General features: G+C 36.0%; 1 protein-coding gene across 6 annotated transcripts in view; it reads right to left on the reverse strand.

Moving 5' to 3' along the window:
* RICTOR (RPTOR independent companion of MTOR complex 2) overlaps positions 1-21,417 on the reverse strand; it is a 148,957-nt gene that overhangs the window by 24,636 nt on the left and 102,904 nt on the right. For all 6 annotated transcript variants that reach the window (XM_064271445.1, XM_064271449.1, XM_010588112.3 and 3 more), the window contains 15 exons: positions 18,751-18,833; positions 17,511-17,598; positions 16,888-16,978; positions 16,707-16,773; positions 16,491-16,571; positions 14,508-14,608; positions 12,043-12,208; positions 11,659-11,760; positions 11,507-11,553; positions 10,034-10,169; positions 9,424-9,623; positions 9,034-9,160; positions 7,511-7,675; positions 7,264-7,340; positions 6,717-6,795 (listed from right to left, as the gene is read on the reverse strand). In XM_064271445.1, coding sequence (XP_064127515.1) covers positions 6,717-6,795; positions 7,264-7,340; positions 7,511-7,675; positions 9,034-9,160; positions 9,424-9,623; positions 10,034-10,169; positions 11,507-11,553; positions 11,659-11,760; positions 12,043-12,208; positions 14,508-14,608; positions 16,491-16,571; positions 16,707-16,773; positions 16,888-16,978; positions 17,511-17,598; positions 18,751-18,833 — 1,610 coding nt within the window. The remainder of the gene's footprint in view (positions 1-6,716; positions 6,796-7,263; positions 7,341-7,510; positions 7,676-9,033; positions 9,161-9,423; positions 9,624-10,033; positions 10,170-11,506; positions 11,554-11,658; positions 11,761-12,042; positions 12,209-14,507; positions 14,609-16,490; positions 16,572-16,706; positions 16,774-16,887; positions 16,979-17,510; positions 17,599-18,750; positions 18,834-21,417) is intronic.

Genomic DNA, 21,417 nt, shown 5'->3' on the forward strand with positions numbered 1-21,417 from the left:
CATTCATAGAATGTACTACTATGCAGTCATTACAGAAGTCGCTAGGTGGGTACACAGTTAAGTGCTCAATTACTACATGAAAAGCTGGGGGTTTGAACCTACCAAGAAGTGCCTTAAAGACACATCTGGTGATCTGCTTCCAAAAGGCAATCTGCTTCCAAAACTGTACTCCACAAGGTTTTCTTGGAGCACAGTTCTACTCTGACATATACTGGGTCGCCAGGAACTGGAACTGACTCAGTAGCAACTAACAACCACACGAAGTCTTAAAATCAATGAGGCAGATCTAAATATACTGCTCTGAAAAGATCTCGAAGATGTTGAAAAAAAAAAAAAACTTGGATATGGCTGTTTCTATAGTTGTAAATGGAATAAATTCATTTCTATTTTTAAATAAAGGCTATATACTTACACAGATAGGATATTTCTGAATGAATACAAAAGAAATTGTTATTATTTTCAGAAAAGAGAGAATAAAGGGGTAGGGAGGCTTTTATTTTTCACTATAAACTATTTTAGAGTACTTGAATTTGGTAGGGTACGTTAACAGCTACTTACAGATTCTTAAAAACTTACTTTTCCTGCTCTTCTTTTAGGCTCCATATTTACACTATAAGAGTACTCTGAGGCTTTAATTATAATATTATCTATCGCCTTACCATTATTATTACTATTACTACTAGTACCACTTCCCTCCAAATCTCAGTACAAAATATAATTAAGGCAGGTTATCTTAGTCAGCTAGTGTTCCTATAACAGAAATACCACAAATGGATGGCTTTAACAAAGAAAAATTTATTCTCTCACAATATAATAGATTACAAGTCCAAATTGAGGATGTCAGCTCTAGGGGAAGGCTTTCTCTCTGTCAGCTCTGAAGGAAGGACCTTGTCCTCACTCTTCCCTGGTCGAGGAGCTTCTCAGGGGCAGGGACCCCGTGTCCAAAGGACATGCTCTGCTCCTGGTGCTGCTTTCTTGGTGGTGTGAGGTCTCCAACTCTCTGCTTGCTTCCCTTTCATCTCTTGAGAGACAAAAGGTGGTGCAGGCCACACCCCAGGGAAACTCCATTTACCTTGGATCAGGGAGGTGGCCTGAGTAAGGGTGTGTTACAATCCCACCCTAATTCTCTCAACATAAAATTACACTCACAAAATGGAGGGCAATTGATGCCTTTGAAATATGGTGTTTGCGAAATATATTAAATATACTGTGGACTGCCAGAAGACAGGAGACCCTGGTGGCGTAGTGGTTAAGAGCTATAGACGCTAACCAAAAGGTTGGCAGTTTGAATCCACCAGGCACTCCTTGGAAACCCTCTGGGGCAGTTCTACTCTGTCTTATAGGGTCACTATGAGTTGGATACTGCTGTAGCCGTTTTTGAATGATCTTCAGCAAAATTTTGCTTGCATGTGATATTAATGATATTGTTCTATAATTTCCACATTCAGTTGGATCACCTTTCTTGGGAATAGGCATAAATATGGATCTCTTCCAGTCAGTTGGCCAGGAAGCTGTCTTCCATATTTCTTGGCATAGGCGAGTGAGCACGTCCAGCGCCGCATCTGTTTGTTGAAACATCTCAATTGATATTCTGTCAATTCCTGGAGCCTTGTTTTTCGCCAAGCCTTCAGAGCAGCTTGGACTTCCTCCTTCAGTACCATTGGTTCCTGATCATATGCCACCTCGTGAAATGGTTGAATATCAACTAATTCTTTTTGGTATAATGACTCTGTGTATTCCTTCCATCTTCTTTTGATGCTTCTTGCATCATTTAATATTTTCCCCATGGAATCCTTCACTATTGCAACTCAAGGTTTGAATTTTATGTTCAGTTCTTTCAGCTTGAGAAATGCTGAGCGTGTTCTTCCCTTTTGGTTTTCCATCTCCAGCTCTTTGCACATGTCATTATAATACTTTGTCTTCTCAACAGGCCCTCTGAAATCTTCTGTTCAGTTCTTTTACTTCATCAATTCATCCTTTTGCTTTAGCTGCTCGACGCCCAAGAGCAAGTTTCAGAGTCTCCTCTGACATCCATCTTGGTCTTTTCTTTCTTTCCTGTCTTTTTACAGGGAACTGCCAGAAATTCAGGCCGGTTTCAGAAGAGGACGTGGAGCCAGGGATTTCATTGCTGATGTCAGATGGATTCTAGCTGAAAGCAGAGAATACCAGAAGGATGCTTACCTGTGTTTTATTGACTATGCAAAGGCATTCGACTGTGTGGATCATAACAAACTATGGATAACACTGCAAAGAATGGGAATTCCAGAACACTTAATTGTGCTCATGAGGAACCTGTACATAGATGAAGAGGCAGTTGTTTGGACGGAACAAGGGGATACTGATTGGTTTAAAGTCAAGAAAGGTGTGCGTCAGGGTTGTATTCTTTCACCATACCTGTTCAATCTGTATGCTGAGCAAATAATCTGAGAAGCTGGACTATATGAAGAAGAACGGGGCATTGGGATTGATGGAAGACTCATTAACAACCTGCATTATGCAGATGACACAACCTTGCTTGCTGAAAGTGAAGAAGACTTGAAGCACTTACTGATGAAGATCAAAGACCACAGCCTTCAGTATGGATTACACCTCAACATAAAGAAAACAAAAATCCTCACAACTGGACCAATGAGCAACATCATGATAAACGGAGAAAAGATTGACGTTATCAAGGATTTCATTTTACTTGGATCCACAATCAACAGCCATGGAAGCAGCAGTCAAGAAATCAAAAGACACATTGCATTGGGCAAATATGTTGCAAAGGGCCTCTTCAAAGTGTTGAAGAGCAAAGACGTCACCCTGAAGACTAAGGCACGCCTGACCCAAGCCATGGTATTTTCAATCACATCATACACGTTTGAAAGCTGGACAATGAATAAGGAAGACCTAAGAAGGCCTTTGAATTGTGGTATTGGCGAAGAATATTGAATATACCATGGACTGCCAAAAGAACGAACAAATCTGTCTTGGAAGATGTGTGACCAGAATACTCCTTAGAGGCAAGGATGGCAAGACTTCATCTTACATACTTTGGACATGTTGTCAGGAGGCATCAGTCCCTGCAGAAAGACATCATGCTTGGCAGAGTACAGGGTCAGCGGAAAAGAGGAAGACCCTCAACGAGGTGGACTGACACAGTGGCTGCAACGATGAGCTCAAGCATAACGATTGGAAGGATGGCACAGGACCGGGCAGTGTTTCGTTCTGTTGTGCACAGGGTCGCTGTGAGTCGGAACCGACTCGACGGCACCTAACAACAACATGAGTTGGAATCGACTCAACCGCAATGGGAATAATGGGTATTGCCAGAAGATGGAACAAATCTGTCTCGGTAGAAGTACAGCCAGAATGTTCCTTAGACGTGAGGATGGCAAGACATCATCTCACATACTTTGGACATATTACCAGGTGGGACCAGTCCCTAGAGGACATTATGCTTGGTAAAGTAGAGGGTCAGCGAAAATAGGAACACATTCAATGAGATGGACTAACATTGTGGCTGCAACAATGGGCTCAAACATAGCAATGATTGTGAGGATGGCCAAGACCAGACAGTGTTTCGTTCTGTTGTACGCAGGCTTGCTATGAGTCAGAACTGACTCGATGGCAATTAAGACAATACTCAGAACTAACAACCTCAGATAACTGTACCAGCTGAGTAAGATTGTTCCTGACCCATTATCCCTCTTCCTGCTCCAAACCTGAAGAGGTTCAAAACTGCAACCAGTAAATGGAGAATGAGCCACAAAGAGAGATTTACATACTGCTCCATGGAATCGTCTCCTTTTCTTACAGAAAGAGCTGTCTCTACTTCTTACAAACGAATCTCTGTCTGTGCTTTCAATACATATTCTTTTCCCTTGCCAGGAATTCATTTTATGAACTATGTTCCCTCTTCTACCGTTAGTCTCTCCCTTCTTGTCAGCTCTTTCCCCTTGGCTCATAACATGTTCCAAGCTCCTCCCTCCTTAAAAACAAAAATAAGATTCGCACACAAAAAAGAAAAACAAAAACCATCTTTCTTCATCTTGGCATGTCACAAGCTTCCAGGAGGAAATCAGAGGTGATAGAAAGAGCATGGGCTGCGGAATCAAAAAAACCTCTGTTAATGCACCTGCTCTGTTATTTTCAAGCTCTGCGTTTTAGGGTAAATTCATTTTTTCCTCTCAGCCTCAACTTTTTCATTTGCAAAACAGAATATATCTCAGAGGGTTATTGTGAAGATTAAACGAGGCAGCAGCACGAGTTCAATCCTAAGAAATCAATGAGTGACTTCCCTTTCGTGTCTCCCTTTCTCTAGTTAATCTGAGAAAATAACTACGTTGTCTTCATTTTTACACCTCCCATTTTACTGCCTAACCACCTATAACTGCAATTCAGCATCTGTACATTTCCAGGGAACTTGCTCTAGCAAAATTCACCAATGGCCTAACCAATTCAACAACCTATTTTCCAGTGTCAATCTTACGTGACCTCTCCAAAGAATAAATGTCATTGGTCACTCTTTTCTTCTGGAATCCTCTATCTGTGACACCATTCTCTCTGACCTCTTCTTCCTCGGTGTCCTTTTCTTTCCCTCGTTACACCAGAGAGTTCTCTAGGGGGGAATTCTCAGTCTTCTTTTTGTGTTCTTTACATTTTTCTTGGTGATCTCATTTGTTTCAGGTTTTAACTACTACTATACACTGATAATGAAACCTTGGGAGCAGAGTAGTTAAGTGCTATGGCTGCTAACCAAAAGGGTGGCAGTTTGAATCCACCAGGTGCTCCCTGGAAGCTCTATGGGGCAGTTCTACTCTATCCTATAGGGTCGCCATGAGCCGGAATCGACTGGACGGCAATAGGTTTACACATTGATGAAACAGTCCCTGGGCGGTGCAAATGGTTAATATGCTCGCTGCTAACTTAAAGGTCAGAAATTTGAGTCCACTCAAAGGTGCTTCCAGAAAAAGCCCTGGCAATCTACTTCTGAAACATCAGCCACTCAATGGCAACTAATTATCATACTCTGATGACTCCCAAATTGTCATCTGTACCACATGAGCTCCAGACCTGCATTTCCAAGTATTTCCTGGACATTATCACTTGATTATCCCATAGGTAACTCCAGTTCAACGTATCCTCACTCTGTGAACGATTTTATGTAATCACAGTCTTTTAATGGTGATTCAAAATACAAATAGCAATTCAAATAAGGAACCTTACGATGGATGCTGGACCCCTTATTCACTGCATCCAATCAGTTCACAAATCCTGTCCATCTTATTTTAAAATGTTTAGAAAATATGCCCCGCCTATCCAACCTCACACTGCTGAAGAATTTCCTGCTCTTATCAACTGTTGCTTCCAAACTGGTCTCAATATTTCTAGGCTTTCCCTTTGATAATCAAATTTTCAGTGCTATAATGCAACCTGTCACCTACCTAAAGCACAACTATGACTGACTACTATTTAAACACTTATAATGACTCCCCACTAGCTATAAAACTGAAACCCTTAGTAAGATTTAACGTAGCTCACAAGGCCTTCTACAATCTAGCTCTCATTTACCGTTCCAGTCTCATCTTGTAACTCTCTTATATCCTCACCACACCTAGCCTTTCTTCCTAAGCCTGTGCAGTTTCAATAATCTGTATAGATTTATTCTCTTCTCTCTTACTTGAATACCCTTCTTTCAGTTTATTTGCCTACATACTCCTCAAGACCAGTTCAAATACCATGTCCTCTACTGAGCCTATTCAACATTCCTTTTATTAATCTCTAGGGCTGAATCATTAATCCCTCCTCTATGTTTCCCTCATATGCTGTACTTGCCTTTGTTGTAGCAGTTATATTTGTTCCTACTTTTGAAAGCACTGCATTGGGTTTTCTGAGCAATTTCTAAATAGTATAATTTGTACAAGGTTATCAATTTTATTATGATTAGTTTGCATATCTTATATTTAAAGTATATCTTCTCTTAATTCTCCAATTTATCAATTATTGAAAGGAGGGGAAACAGTTTTATAAATGGGTCTCAAGGGTAGGAAAATAAAAAAAATCACTTAACATTAACTATGGATTATTTTGACCGCTGGTTTCCGAGACAGATTCACAATTCAGAACGTTTCAAACTAAATAATGAAGCCACAGAGATGACCTGCTCAAGAAAAGCTAGGAAATTGTCTAATACTTCCAATCTAGCCCTTTCTTAATAGGTTTTCCTATTACTTGTTATAGCAAGAAGCTTGTTCTTACATTTTTGTCAAGTAGTAACCTAAACAGAAGTTTAATTTGATGATTATATGTGCTTGGGTTGAATCATTTTTAGTCTTATCTTTCATTTAAGAAAATTATTTTAGTTTTAACTTAAAAGGGCTCATGCAAAGATGTGGGCTGTAAGAGGCACTCGCACTCAGGAATAAAAGAAATGATGGTGAAAAGGGTAGACAAATTACACTTGTAGATTATGGTATCAATTAAGTTAAAAGCAAAATTGCAATAGAATTACACAAAGTCAACAGTTCACTATAAAAGAAACAACTATTACATAAAAACATATATAAAATATAAATAATAAACACACAGAGTTTAAGACTTGACTTAATATGACTGTTAGAACATTTAATCTCCTTAGTTTCACAATCATGATGATATAAAAAAATCATCCTCTAAATGCACAAATTTCCCAAGATAAAAACATATAAATTAAACGTTATTCAATAAGTAGTTACCTTGTGCCATTTTTCCAATTGTTTTGCTACATAACCTCTTTCATTCAGATAGGAAAATCCTTTTGGAATAGACAGAAATCTGTAAATTAAAACCAACAAAATAGTTTAACATTGAGTTCTACCAAAAAAAAAAAAAAATTTGAGCTAAAGGACTTCAAACCAAAAAAAAAAAAACTGTTTAAGGAGCCGGAAGAATTAAGAAATGGCTCCTTCCTAAAACTAAAAGGTCAACTATAATTTAACTACAACTTCAATCACAAATAAATTTGCATAATCTTTGCAAATACACCCAAACTCAGTAACAAAAAGAATATGTCATAAAAGCATGAGACATACAAATAAAAAAAAAAAATTCTAGAAAAGCAATAAAAAGACAGAGTTCAGTATTAAAAGATGTTCAAAATTCTAAAACAGGCCTATTACAGAAATTAAAAGGGTAAACCTCTTAGCATGCTTCCTATGCAGATTTGAATGCAACTTTAACATATACTGCCAGAGAAAGCACAACAGAAAACATAGCTATAGGAAAAATTTACTTAAAATTTACCTCAGGAGAAGAAGCAAACCCTTGTCTCCAAGGTGAGATAAAGCTGGCTTCATCTGAATAAGAGCATGGAGATTGGCCTAAAAGAAAAGATTGTTAGGCAAATTAACAATTGCACAACGATAGCAAATTCTTTATTTCAAAGATGCCTATATAATAAACATTACAGTCTCATATAATTGTCTATCAACAATGAATAATTTAAGAAGAATTCATGTCTAAGTATTTTATTATAGAAAATGACCTTCACCTTGTCTTCGCATGCTTCATCAAGGATATCAAGAGCTTCAGAGGAAATTGTTTTGTTTTTATCATGCAGCTGGGTCACTAATAACTCAATTCCCCAATTACTGAAGAATTCAACATTAGCTCTCAATAATACCCTTAAATGTTTTGTTGCATATAACCTGCAGGCCTAAAAAGACAAATGAAAACATTAAAATAAAAAAAACCTCACCATGGATATAGCCTGCTTAATTTTGTTTTGAGACAGTTCTGTCATTTTACAAGCGTTGAAAGACTGAAATTGATAATCTAGTCCTTGATATGAATACTTTTAGTGCTTACATAGAACCTGTACATAGACCAAGAGGGAGTCGTTCAAACAGAACAAGGGGATACTGCATGGTTTAAAATCAGGACGGTGTGGTTCAGGGTTGTATCCTTTCACCATACTTATCCAATCTGTATGCTGAGTAAATAATTCGAGAAGGTGGACTATATGAAGAACAATGCAACATCAGGATTGAAGGAAGGCTCATTAACAACCTGCAATATGCAGGTGACACAACCTTGCTTGCTGAAAGCCAAGAAGACTTGAAGCACTTACTGATGAAGATCAGTATGGACTATACCTCAATATAAAGAAAACAAAAATCCTCTCAAATGAACCAATAAACAATATCACAATAAATGGAGAAAACACTGAAGTTGTAAAGGATTTCATTTTACTTGGATCTACAATCAACACCCACAGAAGCAGCTGTCCAGAAATCAAATGATGTATATTACATTCGGCAAATCCGCTGCAAAAGACCTTTTTGAAGTGTTAAAAAGCAAAGATGTCACCTTGAGGACTAAGGTGTATCTGACCAAAAAAAAGCCATGGTATTTTCAATCGCCTCATATGCAAACTAAAGCTGGACAATGAATAGAAAAGACTGAAGAAGAACTGATGCCTTTGAATTATGGTGTTGTTGAGGAACACTGAATATACCATGGACTGCCAGAAGAACGAACAAATCTGTCTTGGAAGAAGTACAACAAGGATGCTCCTTGGAAGCAAGGATGCCAAGACTCCTCACGTACTCTGGACATGTTATCAGGAGGGACCAGTCCCTGGAGAAGGACATCATGCTTGGTAAAGTAGAGAGTCAGCAAAAAAAGAGGAAGACCCTCAGCGAGATGGGCTGACACAGTGGCTGCAACAATGGAAATCAAACATAGCAACGATTGTGAGGAGGGCACAAGGCCCGGCAGTGTTTCATTCTATTGTACACAGAGTCGCTATGAGTTGGGACTGACTCAAGGGCACCTAACAACAACAAAATATTAAAATAAACATACTTGCCTTTCTATCTAGCTGTTTCTTCACCTTTATATAAAAATATGGATACTTTGTAGAGTTCCTCAGAGGAACTAAAATTTTAAAGTAACCTCAAATTCTATCATATATTCTTAGAATTTATAATTAATATTTCTTGGTTAAAATCCATAAAGTATTGACTTAATTGGTCATATAAAATATATTTCTATTGGGTTTCTTATACTCACATCAGTGGCTGCGGTTAGGATCTTGGAAAGGATAACTCTAGCCAATCCATCTCTGCTATAGTCCAAGCTAGAAACTGTCAGTTTTAGTAAGTGATCTTGGTTTTTCAAGGAGCATAGGTTAAGGAGACTAAAAAAGGATGAAAATAATGTTACTAGAACTTACCATATTAGTTTACAAAGTCAACACATATTTATTAATTCCTAATATAAACAAAGCATTTAATGAGAAATATCACATAAAAAAGAGTATCAGGACATCTCTAATTAAATCTTTTTGGATTTCACTAATACTTACCAAACACACATGTACAGGCTAGAAAGCATGCCATTTCTGACCATGTTAAAAAAAAAATTTAGGTACATACTGGAAACAAACGTGTAAGTGCTCACCATTGAAATACATTGCATTTTTCCAGCATTTTGACTCCATGAGGGTGACAAGAAAGTGTTCCAATAAATAAAAAGTAGTGTTGACTAAGGGTAGTCAATAAACCATTATTTTGAAGGCTTCTTTCAGGTTTCATTCCAGATGAGGCATTGAGCCACTGAACAATATCCTTTACTAGATCTTCTAAGTATCCTTGCCCATCCTAAAAGAAATACATGGTGATACTGCTGGAAAAGGACAATGAATATTAATAGAAAAATCAACTTCAATCAAGTGCGAAAAAATGTAATGATAATGATGAAGACCCTAATAACTGTTACCAATCACTGAGTGCTGTTATTTTTAATCCCATTCAGCATAAGGCCTCATGGAAATGATATTACTTTCCATTTCACAGAAGGGTTAACCACGTCTACCAGAGGGCAAATAACTTGCCCCAAATCACACAAGTTGCCAATGACTAAGCCAGGATTCCAATATAGTTGGGGGCTCAATCTGCAGGTTTCTAAATATAGTTTATATATCCTCAGAAATATAAGTTAAACACAGGTGGAGAATGGGGGTGAGGTTCAATAAAAAACATTTGCTCTGGAAAATATTCATAGTGCTTACCTCCTCGGACTCAAGAAGAAATTCTGTAAACTGGCACCCCACAACTGTGAGCTGCTTGGACTTGGCAAAATCCAGATCTAGGTTGGCATATAGTTTACTGCTGGGCTTGTAAAAATAAAGTAGTCTCCGTACAAACCTAAGATCAAAATAAAATTAGCAACAAAGTGAGAAAGTAAACAATCATTTTAGAATCTTAATCACAGTTTATGATACTATAAGGCTTTGAATAGGTTTAGGGACTGAGCCTTCAGGGTAAATAGCAAGGAACTTAATAAATACATTTGGTACAGTTCATGAGGAAAAAAAAAATTTCACAGTAAACAATACTTTTGTGGAATAAGAATTCTATGGTGAGACACCTAAATAAGAAATAGTGGAAAAGAGAGATGCTGGCAGGTAAAATATAGCTAGAAGATACAGTTGGATAAATATGAAGAAGCCGGCTGTACATAAATGTACTTTTATTGTATTCTATGAATAATTTTGCCCTATGGCTCTATAAAATAATTTTATACTAGATAATTATAAACAAATGTTACCATACTATGATTTGGTCAGTTTTTCACAATTAGGAAAAGGCCAAACATAAAAGCTGCACATAAAATTTAGGCAACTAAATTTGTAAAGCAATGGACATAATTTATGATATGTCAAAGTTATAATATTCAACATCATGTTCTAAGCTTCTATTTATTTCAATTTAATTTCATGTGCTACAATCCAATTCAATAGAGGTGCCAGGTCTGGTACCAGGAGTTGGAGAAACAAAGGTGAGACATCATCTCTGTCCTGAAGGAATATGAAAAACTAATGCTATGTTTCTTAATTCCAGTGTAATTTATGTTTTCTGTATTTCTCAAGACAATGTAGATATTAAGTTAAATATCATAAATACATTAATACGGTCAAATAATACTTCTCAAAACCAAGGCCCTCTGTTCCATGTGATCAACTGTGTTGGTTGGTAAGTCTAAATACAGAGGCAGTAAAAACTCCTGGGTATACTAGAGCACAGCCTAGTTGCTGAAAGGCTCTGTATGTTATCGGCATTAACATGTTTCATAAAAGATGTAGAGAGCATCAACTGGTTAAGGGGAGAATGAGGAGGAAGAAGAATGGATAGCTTTCCAAAGCTAGACCAGGTGGAGGGAGAAGTGGACTAGTAAAAACAGCCATCTATTTTGTGAGGGAAACACTACATCCTTATTAGGTCATCCTTATGACATTATCCCAGTCTGAGAAAGTTTTATCTTAACTACTTCATCTGTTCCAAATCTAAAACCAGAATGTAAATAACTAGAAAAAGAGTCAGATGATGTGATTGGGTTATAAATAAGAGTATATACAAAAATATATTTATACACCTATTAAACTTTACGTTAAAACACCAATTAGTACTTTTCGCAGGAAATAGGCATCACATAATTCAAATCTAAGTTCTTTAAATTTAAATACAAAATAGTTCTTACATACCTGTGCAACTGTTCATCTTTATAGTTTCTTAGATTTACATTTGGCCACTGGAAAAACATATTATATACATATTTATCAATTCTCAAACATTTAGGAAGATAATTACAACAACAAGAAGACAATCAAGCCATCATCATGAAGAGATATCATACCTTAAGAATGGTCCCTATAAGATTCCAATTCCACTCAAGGTTTTCTTTATGTTGAAGGACTTGACTATCTCTAAGGTTCATTAAAAGTGCTTCTTCTGTATCCTAAAATCATTAGAAATTAAAAAGAAAAACTGTCCTTATATTAGCATACTAAGTTCAAACTATAAAAACGATAAGAAAGATTTTTCATTTAAGGAGAGAATGTCAAGGTTTTTTAACCTTAAGAAGTTAGTAAAATACAGCTCTAAACTGCCTGGAATCACTAAAACTTGGAAGCCATTCGAAAACCTATATGCATGAATAAAATAACAACCTTAATCAAATGCATCGGTGAAGAATTAAGAAACGGCGTTTTAAGTTAAAATTGTAATTTCATGTCAGTACCTTAAGAAAAAATATATCTTTCTGAACTCGAAGATACTGATCCCGTTTCTGGTGTGTTGCAATTGCTTTCTGAATAATGTGATCTAAATGAAGGCTGTAAGGCTTAGGTCCTCGTTTCTTCATTTCATGGAAGCGTTTTAAGCAGTTCAAGGCTGCACTGGCTCGCCTTATGAGAAAAAATAAATTCAATTAATACTGTAGCAAGACTAGCATAATTTTAAAAATATCACTGTGATAAATAACTCTAGTAAAGCTTATATAAATTCAAGGCTAAAAAGTATTACTAAAAAAAGTGAATTACTTAAATTTGAAGCCACGCACACACACACAAAAATGAAGAACACTGGTTTGTACAAAGAAACACTAATTAGTTAGACTCAATTAAACATGTACTTACCAATCTTTTCTTCTATGATGGACACTTTTGATATAATGCTTTTAAGAACTTCTTCCACAAGACAGAAACCTATTGTTGTTAGCTACTGCCGAGACAATTCCAACTGATGGCGACCCCATGTATGCAGATTACAACTGCTCCATAGGGATTTCAAGGCTGTGACCTTTCGGAAACAGATCTCCAGGTCTTACTTCTAAGGTGCCTCTGGGTGGGTCTGAACCGCCAACCTTTCAGTTAGTAGTCCAGAGCTTAATCATTTGTGTCACCCAGGACTCCTTTAGAAACCTAGCTTCTTATATTTTCTCCTAGAAGTTTTAAAGCTTTGTTTTTCGCATTTAAGTTCTTAAACTACCTGAAACTGATTTTTGTTTATGGTAAGAGGTTGAGATATAATTTCAATTTCCCCAAAAAAGGATAAATGATGATTATGAATGATCTCTATTTTCCCCATTGATCCACAACTATAAATACCATCTTTTCAAAAATTATGTTTAATTCCTTGTTGTGGTGCAGAATTTGGTAGCAATTGAGTCTCACCTTCAAAACCTCTGATAAATATGAACCAGATTTAGAATTTAAAAACTTTGAGATGTGCTCAAATTGGCAAGCATTTATTCTTATCAGTAAAGACACCTTATGAGCTAATAAGAACCATTTTAAGAGGACTGTTATTACTGGAATTTTTGAGGGAAAGTTGAATTCCTGATGAACCTTGAAATTAATGGCTATAATCTGACCCAGAGTTTAGGTCTACTAGGCTTTTAGATTTTGAATCATAATGGGAAGGGGAGAGAGGATGACACCCCTGGCCTAGACATAATCTTTACCAAATTGAAAAAAAAAAATTCCTATTAGTACCTCTCAATCAAGCTCCCTCATCTTTATGCTTTATATTATTAGCACTGGAACACCAGCAGACCTACAGATATATTATCATACTTTTGTTTATAAGTTGTTTGCAATATTTTCTTTGGTACTAAAGAGTTCAGTTTACCACTATGACCACTGTATGAGTTACTAAACGAGAATATTTTTAATCACATATCTAAGTGCTGTGTGATTAATTACTGTTGTGTTTGGCCTTTCCAGCCATGGTCTTATAACTACCACACCCAGGTGGCTGGGCGAGATCATGTGACAGTGACAGGGTAACTGTGGCCCACCAACGAGATTGGTCAGTTTTGCCTTAAAAGAGAGACAATTCCAGAGCAGAGAGAGAAGACCACGACCACTAAGGAAGGAGAGATGCAGCAGCAGTAGACAGCATGGTGGGCTTCCCGATCCATGAAGAGATCAAGCTGAGTGCCTCTGGGTAGTGACTGAGGGCTAGGGAGAGGTGTGCCTGCGAGCATAGGTGGGGAGAGGCTGTCCTGATGGAAGAACTGTATCCCAAGTGTCCCCAAGCCTGAACTGTAATCTGCTACTTCCCTAATAAACCCCATAATTGTGAGCACAGTTTGTGAGCTCTGTGTGGCCACTGCAATGAATTATCGAATGCAATGGAGAGTGCTGTGGGAGGGATGGTTGGTGTCAGAATCGGTAAAAATGGCAGAGAGAGGCCATGTCTGACCCCCACCTCACTGGCAATCAGCCATGGGCTGTTGATTTTGACTCTCCTTCCCTTTGTGAGTTTTTGAAGGAGGTCGGACACTGCCCTCATGTCGTTTTTACACTAAGAGAATACACTGTCTTTTGTTTTGTTTCTTTGAAATAATTCATAAAAAAATTCATAGGCACATAAAAAAAAGAGTCTGAAGTGTGCTGAAAACATAAAATAGTCCAAAAAGACTTCAATGAACATTTTCAGTGATCTGGCAGAAAGTCTATGTTCTCGTCCAAAAACATGCTAGAAAAACGTGACTTTGCTATGCGGTAATAATAATTTGTAGCCTAAAATGGAAATCCCTAAATATTTTGAGAAGTATTAGTTTTTCCTCTTACCTGTAAGGCTTTCCTAAAAGAATTTCTAAGCATAACCTAAATATATTCCTTTTTGGAAAAACAGGAGGGCAGTTATGTGAATATTAAATATATCAAGTGTAAACTTCACTGCATCTCTGATACTTACAATCGTTTTTCCTTGGGGATATCAAAGGATGCGGCCATATTCATTAGAGTTGGTAAACAGTGCAAATGATGGCTATGTGAATGAGGAAGAATTGTGTTTGCCTAAAATGAAAACATTTCATATAGGTTTTCAGAAAAAAATATTTGGTTATGGATTATCCACAGATGTGTTAGAACTCAAGGCTACTAAAGACTCTGAATAGAGGCTTTAATCTTGAAATTAATCATATTATTTCTTTTCCTCTAATACATACTTATTTACCATTTTTAGCTTATCTACTTTCAACAAGGATGAGATGTAACAAGTATAAAGATCACATTATATCAATAACACAACTCACGAATTGCTACAGATCCTATATTTCAATTATTAAATTATAATTTTTAAGTGGTACCCAATTAAACTCAATTCTAAATAATCTAAAAGAACTCTTTCAAAACTTGGATCCTGTGCTACAAAGTTAATAACGTTTAAAATACTAACGTAACCATCATAATTTATGAGCTAGCCTCCTAAGTTTTAAAAACTACCTTCTCAAGTTAGGTTTATCTATATGCCAAGAATCTTTAAAACAAGAAACTTATTAACTCTTGCTTTCCAAACAAAATCCCATCACCAAATGCCTTTCTACCAATGAAGATAAGTAAATTAATTAAATGTGGGAGCCAGGAGATATAAGTATAATAAGCAATGAACCAACAATGTATACTCGAAATGACCAGCTTTTAACATTTCAAGAGAATTACAGAATTCTGGCATATGTGACAAAAGGAAGGGATGAAATTTATAAACTAGATTAATTCATACAAAAGTAAACACATGAATACTCTTATTAGAAATGTTATCTTGAAAATCCAAATAAAAATAATCAGACCTGAGAGTCTGTAGACACTACTTAATTCCTTCGCAGATGGGCTAAAGGAGAACAGGGCAAATGGCTAAATAATCCATTGAAACAAAAAGACAATTATCATTAAACTCCATTTAACTCTGTTTATCTCACTCACACAGCCCGCTGCTATATGAGAAACAGAAAGGGGAGTGGGGGAAAGCAATAAGAACAAGTACAAAATACTCTGTCAAAAAGACAAGCCATAACCTATAATTTAAAAAGATTTGCAATAGGGTTAAAACCAAAACCAAAGCCGCTGCCACAGAGTCAATTCCGACTCACAACAACTCTACAGGACAGAGTAGAGCTGCCCCATAGGGTTTCCCTGGAGTGGCTGGTGGATTCGAGATGCTGACCTTTTTGGTTAGCAGCCAAGCTCTTAATTACTGCGCCACCAGGGCTCCACAATAGGGTTACTTCTTCCTTAACTTATTTAAAGTGGTTCTTTCTTATTTAGTACTTTATTAGCCAGTAGGTGACATAGAAACATAAACTTCTATCTTGCAAACTATCAGAGTTCCTCCCCTTGTTTGGTTTGCTGGAAGAAAAAGAATGGTCAGATCACTTTCCTAACTCCTGGTTCCCAGCAGTTACTTATCTCATAAAATCATGGCATAAAAAAATAAGAATTCCTACTCTCCAAACCTCAAACTCTAAGTGTACAGAGTATATACTGTTTTCTAACAAGGCAATTATAACTTTGCACAAACTTTCCTAAAGTTCAGGCACTGACTGCCATATATCCATGTCAGGTCTAGTTGGTTGAAGTAACACCTAGAGTTCAGTTCTTTCTTGCTTTTTTAAGTAGGAAGTCTTTCTGAGAGAGGCTAAGATTTATATGACTCAAAAGGTTAATAATGAAAGTAAGTATAAAAGTCAAAATCTGTTACTTTTTGTTTTCTGTATTTTTTCCATTTATAAAACTAGCCAATGTATACATTAACATACAAAGCATCAGGGGTCTTTGCAATTCATTAAAAAATGCTTATTTATTTTTTGAGATAATAAAAACTTACACTGTTAAAACAACCTGTTTTGTGAATTAAAACATTAAAGGCACGAAACGTATAATCAGAAGCTGCTGAACTTACCATATGTAAAAGCTCTCCTAAAAGGATGGTAGCTCTAACTGAGATATGGTCATCACTGTTTGTTATCACTTCAACCAAACCCTTTGAAAATAAGAAGAAAAAGTCACCATTCCAATATAATATATATGAACACATTTATGTATCATATGTCTGCTGCTCTGAAAGTATTTCATTAGAGAAAATAAAATATAATATAATAAGGTTCCTAAGTGTTACCTCTAAAAGTCCATTACGAATAAACGCAGAGAGTATCAATGCCAAATAATTATCCATGAGGTCTGGCCTGGAAATAAATATAGTACAGAAACTGTTTACACAGTATGTCACATATTAGGTAATTTAATATAAAAATAGTAATTGTAACAAATTAGAACAATTTTATATATATAAATTCTACCTGGATCTGGCACGATGAGGAAGAATAGTTTTTGCCTCAGCTGCTACAAAGCCATCTGAGAGCCTCCAACTGTCTTGGAATCTACCTGGATCTAAAATAATCAAAATTCAATAGGTTAGAAGATTATATATCATTAAAACACTGTGATAAGTATAGAAACATGGGCTAGTCAGTCTATAAAGAACTCAAAAAATGTTGGTTAAAAAAAATTAACTCCAAAAGACACATACAAAAAAATCTATCTATACTGATCTAACTTCCTTCATTTTGGGACTCTGGGGAAACTGGGCTAAAATAAAACAAGACAAAGATTTGATAATCTAATTTTAGAATTACACAAGCTTCTTATTGTCTCTTTCTGTCTTGGCTTATCTTCTTATTAATTTCACTGCTCATTTTTAAGAGCTAGGGTGATAAGTAAGAAATCAAAATTTCTTAGCTGAAGAAATTTGAGTTGAGTTTTTTGTTAACATTAATTTCATGCCACAATGATGCAGTTAGAAAACAAACTGATGTTCAATATTTAGTTCGGTATTTTTCCTTCTAGGGATCCTGTCACCATTAGATAAATCACCTTAAAAATCACAATATATAAATAGATGCAAATGAACTTCAATACTTACCTACACTGAGCAGTGCTTCTATGAACTCTTCAGTCACAACAGGTAGAGGAAGACGAAATATATCGTAAAGCACTTCAAGCAGACCTCGCTGTAACGCAAACAAATACAGTTAATTTATTTTTAGGAATAAATTTTTATTTAAATTAAAGGCTTTTTAAAATATCCAATTCACGGAATAAAGAAAATGATAAAGCAGAACTACTATATTAAACTACCACATCAGGCCTACATTACAGAAGAGATAGCTACTGAATGCTTACTACATGCATCATTTAATCTTTTGAACAAATTTTTATTTTCCCTATTTTACAAATAAAGAAACAGAATTAAAGGTTGAATGTAATTTGCCCCAGGCCATGGAGATATAAGTAATAAAACCAGGAGTAAATTCCCAGTTAGCTAAACTCCAAAGACCATGCTCTTTTCCCAACAGGCTGTAAGGAAGAAGTCAACTGAACTGTGTCAATTATTTGTGCCTTGTTCACAACTTATCCCCTATATAATCACATCCTTTCATTTCCATGACATAAATGCCTTTATTTCACATTTCAAGCAAGACACCCTGGCTAGGATTCTCCCTCCACCTCCAGGTTTGGTTTATATAAAGAGCAATAAAGGGGGAAATGGAAAGAATAAAATTAAAACAAACAAAAACAGATGAGCCACTTGAAAAGCTTATTTTTTGGTCTCCAAATTCAGTTTTTTAAAACTGTTAATACAAATTCTTACACACTAATGAATTCAGAATTATATGTAATAAATATACATACAAATATTAACAATCTAATTTTAATCAAAACCACTACCTCAAATATAAACTCATAATATAAAAACATAAGTGAGAAACCAAAAGATGTATAAATACTATATGTCCTTTTTGCTAAATGTATTTGTGTATTCCTCGAACTCTTTACAATAAAAATTTGTCCTTCTGTATTGTTTGCACGATAAATAAATTTTAACTATATGACTTAATGAACAAAGCACAACTTCAGATTTCCTAATCCCATTTTTAATACAGTCATCATTCTGAACAACAATGGCATTTCAGATACTATACTTAGGGTTCAACTCAGTACTGAGTATTTTCACATATTTTTAAAAAGCTCTATGATACAGATTAAAAATTCATGCAAAGAAAGCATCACCTGAAATAATTTTTTGTACTTTTTTTTTTTTACAAATTAATTTCCTGAGTTCAGAGTCCAGGGATGATACAATCACAATATTTTTTGCCTACCCGTATTTCCATATTTGGTATGCAAAGTACTCCAATTAAAGACTGTATCCCAGAATTTCCAGGTTTACATAAATTAATAATACCTAAAAGAAAAAAAAGGAAACATCACTGAGTTGAAGTTGGGAAAAAAAAAAAATTTCTATAGCTATGTTTTATGTACCCATAAATGTAAATCTGATATTCTTCCAGGCTAAATTATACTATTACATTACTTGGTTGTCATAATTGACAATGTATTTTAAATATTCTCTGTATTTCCCTATAGATTAGATATTTATTACCAGTAATTTCATCATTTAAATTCCTTTCTCTATTTGTTTCACATCGAAGAGTTAAAGTTCACGAACCTATTGCCAAATGCTCCCTCGTTTGCTGATGTAACGATTCACTGGAGCAAGAATACTGGAGGGAATAAGACAATGATCTCTTTCCCTTGTTTAAGGCCCCCTCAGCCTAAAGTGAAAAACTGAGTTCGATATTTATCTTTTAAAAGTTTAATTATAAAATTTACCAAATATGCAGAAAAGTATACTTTGGGTATACCCAACACACTTCAAAATAAAATACATGGATGAAATATTTTTAAGTTAGAGAACTGAATTAAATAATTTGAAACATTAAAATCATATGTCACAAAAGAAGATATATGAATAGACAATAAACACACATAAAGTGTTCAATACCATTAGTCATCAGGGAAATGCAAATTACATTCACAATGAGATACCACTACACACCCATGAGAATGGCTAAAATGAAAGACTGACGACACCAAATGCTACTGAGGATGTAGAGCAGCTGGAACTCACACGGACAGCCAACGGGAGTATAAAATAATACAAGTATTTTGGGGAAAAGTCTGGCAGTTTCTTATAAAATTAAACATACACCCACCCTGACCCAGCAATTCTACTTGGGTAGGTACCCAAAAGAAATGAAAACTCATGTCCACAAAAGGCTTATCACGACTGCCATTATAGTTTTTATTTAGAATAGTCAAACCTGGAAACAACTCAGGTGTTAACTAACAGGAGTAGGACTAAACAAACCGCAGTATGTTTATCTAATGGAATGCTACTCAGAAATAAAGAGGAACACATTACTGATATATATATACACATATATATAAAATAACATCAATGAATCTCAAAATCATTATGTTGAATAAAAAAAACCATACATGAAAGTGTACATACAGTATGACTCCACTCATATAAAGTTCTAAAACAGGCAAAACTGATCTATGACGAAAAAATCAGAACAACAGTTGTTTCCAGGGATTAACTGGGAAGGGGCAAAAGGGAACTTTCTGAGGTGATGGTAATGTTCTACATCTCAATAGGCATTTGAGTTACCTACAAGTAAGCAATCATTTGACAAATGGTACACTCAAGATGTGTGCATTTACCTAAAAAAAAAAAAAAAAAACCTAAGTAAATACTGAACTCTTATAGTAACGTAAATCCTAGGTGGTCAGGAGTGAAAAGTAGTGATGCCTGCAGCTTACTTGGAAATGCATTAGAATAACATAAGATGGACCAATGAATACACACAGGGATGGGTAGATCAGCAGATATGTATAAAGCAAACACAGCAAAATCTGTTGTTGTTAGGTGCCATCAAGTCGGTTCTGACTCACAGTGACTGTATGTAGAACAGTACAAAACACCGCCCAGTCCTGTGCCACCCTCACAATCGCTGTTATACTTGAACCCACCATTGCAGCCATTGTGTCAATCCATCTTGTTGAGGGTCTTTTCTCTTTTGCTGGCCCTCCACTTTACCAAGCATGATGTCCTTGTCCAGGGACTGATCTCTCCTAATAACATGTCCAAAGTCTGTGAGACATAGTCTCGCCATTCTTGCTTCCAAGAAGCATTCTGGTTATACTTATTCTAAGACAGATTTATTTGTTCTTTTGGCAGTCCATTTTATATTCAATATTCTTTGCCAACACCACAACTGAAAGGCATCAATTCTTCTTCCTTATTTATCATCCAGCTTTCATATACATTTTTTTTTTTTTTTTTTTATATAAGGTGACTGAAAATACCACATGACTAAGGTCAGGTGCACCTTAGTCTTCAAGGTGACATCTTTGCTTTTCAACATCTGAAAGAGGTTTTTTGCAGATTTGCCCAATGCAATGCGTCTTTTGATTTCTTGACTGCTGCTTCCACGGGTGTTGATTGTGGATCCAAGTAAAATGAAATCCGTGACAACCTCCATCTTTTCTCCGTTTATCACTATGTTGCTTATTGGTCCAGTTGTGAGGATTTTTGTTTTCTTTATGGTGAGATGTAATCCATATTGAAGGCTGTAGTCTTTGATGTTCATCACTAAGTGCCTCAAGTCCTCTTCACTTCTGGCAAGCAAGGTTGTGTCATCTGCATGACACACGTTGTTAATGTCTTCCTTCAATCCTGATAATCAGCTCCATTCTTCTTCATACAGTCTAGCTTCTCAGACTATCTGCTCAGCATACAGATTGAATACGTATGGTGAAAGGATACAACCCTGACCCACACCTTGCCTGACTTTAAACAACGCAGTATCCCCTTGTTCCGTTCTTGATCTATGTACAGGTTCCTCAGGAGCACAACTAAGTGTTCTGGAATTTCCGTTCTATGCAATGTTATCCATAATTTGTTACGATCCACACAGCTG

Source organism: Loxodonta africana, chromosome 2, assembly GCF_030014295.1.
Source record: "Loxodonta africana isolate mLoxAfr1 chromosome 2, mLoxAfr1.hap2, whole genome shotgun sequence".
In the NCBI taxonomy this organism is placed as follows: domain Eukaryota; kingdom Metazoa; phylum Chordata; class Mammalia; order Proboscidea; family Elephantidae; genus Loxodonta; species Loxodonta africana.